The following is a 5,000-nucleotide window of genomic DNA, read 5'->3' as shown; positions in this document are numbered from 1 at the left end:
GCTAACGATCTCCTTCGAGACCGATAACTTCGTTCTTGCACGACGTTCGCTTCCTCGAACCTTACAGGAGCGTATCAGTTCCTTCTGGCATGCACTGCATGACGCCTTATCATGGGGCCGGCCGCCGCGTGTACATGAAAGACAGCACCAAGGCACCAAAAAGAACAACTTCCCGATTGTTTACTAACTTGGTCGCGTTTGAGTGTAACTGAGTCGTTGCGTTCGATTGGAAAATAATATTCTGACTAGACACTTGACAGTGGACGGAGAAAGAGTTCTTCTGTGGTGGCATTTGAATGATAAGGGTGAGGTAGTATGTGTGAGCAAAATTTGACGCATCCCGAAGGGATATCTCCCCGTCTTCTCCTTTATGCATGGGGGGACGGAGAGGGGGGGTCGCCGATTTAACGAAGCGGCCTTGCTGTGGATGTGCTGTGTCTTGCGACACTGCTTCTGACCCAGGGCAGTGGACAAGGTGCAGGGATGACCCGTCATCCAGGAGGTGCTAAGATAAGAGGGAGGGTGGAGGGGTGTGGAGTGTATTCAGGGATGGAATGGGTGGGAATGATTTTATGCCTTTTCCTTTTTGGCTACCTCCCTTGTAAGGGGGAAAAAGCCTTGGTATATGTATGTATGTTTCCTTCCTCCTCCCACATTTATTAGCAACTGTTATTCGTTGACATTACCTATGTCCTACACATTGAATTAGTAACGCATTTACTTGACAAATATATTCAAGTTTTATCGATTTACTCTGGTATAGTGGGCACTTGGTCCTGATAAAATGTAGCAGATAAGAAAATAACAATCATGCGTCAGCGTAGGAATGTATCAGTATAAACTGCAGAGGTGCCTAAAGGCATGATCTTGGGCACTCGAAAGCTCCCAGGTCGTAAGCTTTACCTGTTAGTGCAGGAAGGGTTTTTTTTATTTTTTTTTAACCAAAATCGATGAACCAAAGCTCTCTAGTTTCTTACGGGTACTCTGCCAAAGCAACCAATTCCACATACAGTCACAACGTAAATATGATTTTTTTTTTTTGTCGAGTACGTGATATATTTCTCTGTGTAATATTTATCTTACAGTTAGATCATTTTCTTGGAAATTTGGTAATAATTCTCAGACACAGAATCTTAATTTCGTATCATGAAAACTCAGGGTAGGTCCAAACGTTTATCTTTGACTGTACTTTACTGTGGCTATCACCTGGCGATTTTATCCACCTGAAAGAGACGTCACGGAACTGAAAACGAAGGCCATCAGGCAGATTCGCCAAAAAGCCAGAGTCGAGACCACGAAGTACACAAGTTTGGTCATCAGATCGATTTAGGCCGAATGCGGTAGACGGCATCTTTTCCACGCTGACCCCTGAACTCCGCCAGGTGATTGTACTCGCCCAATTCTCACCCAAATCTTATTGTGCCAAACCCCCCCCCCTCACACCCTGTCATGGTGTACGTGTATAGCACCGTACATTTGTGATCATTGTGCGTGTGTATCAATAAATCACGAGATACATGTTTTCTCCTTTATATATTTGTCACATGTTATATTAATTATTTTGTACTTGTTATTGTATTATCCATGCATTTGTGATTATTGTGGGTCTGTATTAATAGATCGGGAGATACATGTTTTCTCTTTTATATATTTGTCACTTGTTATATTAAATATTTTGAACTTGTTATTGTATCATCCATGCATTTGTGATTATTGTGCGTATGTATTAATAGATCGGGAGATACATGTTTTCTCCTTTATATATTTGTCACATGTTATATAATTATTTTGTACTCGTTATTGTATTATCTGGTTGCAGTTTCGTGTGCATTTTCTGTTATCGAACGTGCGATTCGTGTATGTTTTCCGCGCGAATCTTGGCGTCCCCAAACGACGCCAGTCTCGATCTCGTCTCTGGAGTGAGCACACGTAGTTTCAATCAATCAACCAAATCAACTGTCCTGAGTCCACTGCTGAACAAAGGCCTCCTTCATAGCATTCCATGATTCACACGACCGCGCCAACCTCTGCCACGTCACTCCTGCAAACTTCTCTATCTCGTCTCCCCACCTTCTGTCTGGTTTCCCTCTTCCACGCTTCCTATCTCGCGGCGTCCACTCAGTAACACACTTACTCCATCGCTCATCAGTCGTATTGTTTATGTATTGCTATATAAATTACTCATCTATTCGTACTCAGTGTTTTATTAGCCACCCTATTACAACCCTCGCCCCAATGGGGCTAAAACTCACCACATCGAAGCCCACTTCGTAGTGAGTTCCCCTGGTGTACAGGATCGGGATGGCATTCCGACGCCCAATGTCTTCGGTGGTGGCAGGCATGCTGGCGAGTCCTCCTGAAGACGTTCGAACTCGGGGTGTTGCTGACGGAAGAGCTGGTCTCTTCGCTGATGAAGGCTGACCTGAGGTCAGGAGTCTGAGTCTACAAATAGCTGATCGGTGTCTGTCACTGGACTCCGTGAGTATCTGGCGTGGAAATGAAAAATTATCATCTAAATTTAGTTATTCTAATTAAAAGTCATTTTTATTATTCCAGTTTATTTGGTGCAACTAAAATGATTATTGCAGTTTAGCTGTTTCAACTAAAATTAATCATTTCAATTTATCTGGCATAAATAAGATGAATATTTTAGTTTTGTAGATATAGATAAAATAGCTATTTTGGTTTAGCAGGTATAATTGAAACAATTACTTCCATTCATTTAGTACAGCTAAACATAACTATCTGAGTCTAGTTGGAACCACTAGAAATAATTCATTCACATAAGAGGACGAGGATGAAACGGAGAAAGAAGAGTTGGATGAGGAAGAAGTAGAAGAGTAAGAGGAAGAAGGAAAGGAGAAGAGGAAGGTGTTTGAAGGAGGAGGAGGAGGAGGAGAAGGAGGAGGAGAAGATGTAGGATGAGGAACTCTCTACAGGTGTTTACTGACACGTATCAGAGACGCTATGAAAGAGAGAGAGAGAGATTATACCCTGTCATTTTGCTCACACCAAAGACAAGGATGAAACGGAGAAAGATGAGTTGAAAGAAGAAGAAGAAGAAGAAGAGTAAGAGGAAGAAGGAAAGGAGAAGAGGAAGGTGTTTGAAGGAGGAGGAAGAGGAAGAAGAGGAAGTCCCTACAGGTGTTTACTGACACGTATCAGAGACAGTATGAAAAGAGAGAGAGAGAGAGAGAGAGAGAGAGAGAGAGAGAGAGAGAGAGAGAGAGAGAGAGAGAGAGAGAGAGAGAGAGAGAGAGATGATGCCCTGTCGTTTCGCCCACCCCAAAGACCGTGCAAGGAGCTTTGTCGCCGCTAAGTCTCGCCTCTTGGACCTCACCCCTAACTGAACAAAAGATATCTGATTTTCTAGAATGATGAGGCAGAGTTTACGTTAGGAGGCGCTTAGCTGCTGCACAAACAGCGACCTTTGCCTTGTGTCCTGAGACTTCTTCCAAGGGAAGTGGCAGTCAGTGGAGAAGGATCTTGTGGCCTCTCAATCAATCAATCAATCAAATCAGCCATCCTGAGTCCACTGCTGAACAAAGGCCTCCTTCATAGCATTCCATGATTCACACGACCGCGCCAACCTCTGCCACGTCACTCCTGCAAACTTCTCGATCTCGTCTCTCCACCTTCTGTCTGGTCTCTCTCTTCCACGCTTCCTATCTCGCGGCGTCCACTCAGTAACACACTTGCTCCATCGCTCATCAGTCGTTCGCACTAACTTACCTGCCCAATTCCACTTCCTCTCTTTTACTGCTTCCACAATATATTTCACTCTAGTCTGCTCTCTCACCCAACTTGCTCTCTTTCGGTCTCTCAGCGTTATTCCCATCATTGATCTCTCCATTCTCCTCTGTGCCGTCCTTAGTTTTGTTTCCATTGCCTTCGTTAGTTTCCAAGTCTCACACCCGTAGATTAGGGCAGGTAAGTTAGTGCGAACTACTGATGAGCGATGGAGTAAGTGTGTTACTGAGTGGACGCCGCGAGATAGGAAGCGTGGAAGAGGTGTGGCCTCTCAGTGAGAAAGAATTCCTCGGAGAGGAGATGCATCGGTCGAACAATTTGAGATCAGATAAGTCGGACACCTAAATAATATTTAATTCCCCAGTGCTTATATCTTGTTTTATTTTTTTTTTCTATTTATCTATTTATTTACTTATTTTATATCTATCTAATTGTTTATTAATTTCCTTATCTATTTAATTATATATTTATCTATGTGTCTATTTATTTGTCTATTTATTCATTTATCTTTTTGTTTATCTATTTATCTATTTATCTACTTATTTGTTTATCAATTGATTTATTCATTTACTTATTTATCTTTTCTTACTAATTTGTTTACTTTTTGATAAAATAGTTATTCATTAATGTATTCATCTATTTATTCATTTATTTATTCATTTGTTTGTTTATTTATTTATCCACTTATTTATTTGTTTATTTTTAAATATTCATTCAATTTTTTATTTATTTGCAGATAAGGTCCACTTCGTAGTGAATAAGGTCCACTTCGGAGCGGATAAGGTCCACTTCAGAGTGGGTAAGGTCCACTTCGGAGCGGATAAGGTCCACTTCGGAGCGGATAAGGTCCACTTCGGAGTGGATAAATCCACTTAGGAGTGGATAAGGTTCACTTCGGAGTGGGTAAGGTCCACTTCGGAGTTGGTAAGGTCCACTTCGGAGCGGATAAGGTCCACTTCGGAGTGGATAAGGTCCACTTCGGAGTGGATAAGGTCCACTTCGGAGTGGATAAGGTCCACTTCGGAGTGGATAAGGTCCACTTCGGAGTGGGCAAGGTCCACTTTGGAGCGGATAAGGTCCACTTCGGAGTGGATAAGGTCCATTTCGGAGTGGATAAGTTCGAACTTGTAGAGGATAAGGTCCACTTCGGAGTGGTAAAGTACCACTTCGAAGGAAATAAGTTTGACTTTGATGTGGATAAATTTGACTTCGGCATAGATAAGTTCCACCTTGGGGTGGATACAGAAGTG

At 42.4% G+C, this 5,000-nt stretch overlaps 1 protein-coding gene across 1 annotated transcript in view; it reads right to left on the bottom strand.

Moving 5' to 3' along the window:
• Positions 1-5,000, bottom strand: part of t (C45 family peptidase tan) — a 38,602-nt gene that overhangs the window by 25,568 nt on the left and 8,034 nt on the right. The window contains exon 2 of the mRNA XM_076184626.1: positions 2,253-2,486. Coding sequence (XP_076040741.1) covers positions 2,253-2,342 — 90 coding nt within the window. The 5' untranslated portion in view covers positions 2,343-2,486. The remainder of the gene's footprint in view (positions 1-2,252; positions 2,487-5,000) is intronic.

Source organism: Oratosquilla oratoria, chromosome 4 (assembly GCF_046742065.1).
Source record: "Oratosquilla oratoria isolate Oo_2021 chromosome 4, ASM4674206v1, whole genome shotgun sequence".
In the NCBI taxonomy this organism is placed as follows: domain Eukaryota; kingdom Metazoa; phylum Arthropoda; class Malacostraca; order Stomatopoda; family Squillidae; genus Oratosquilla; species Oratosquilla oratoria.
This window is presented reverse-complemented; position numbering and strand designations above follow the sequence as displayed.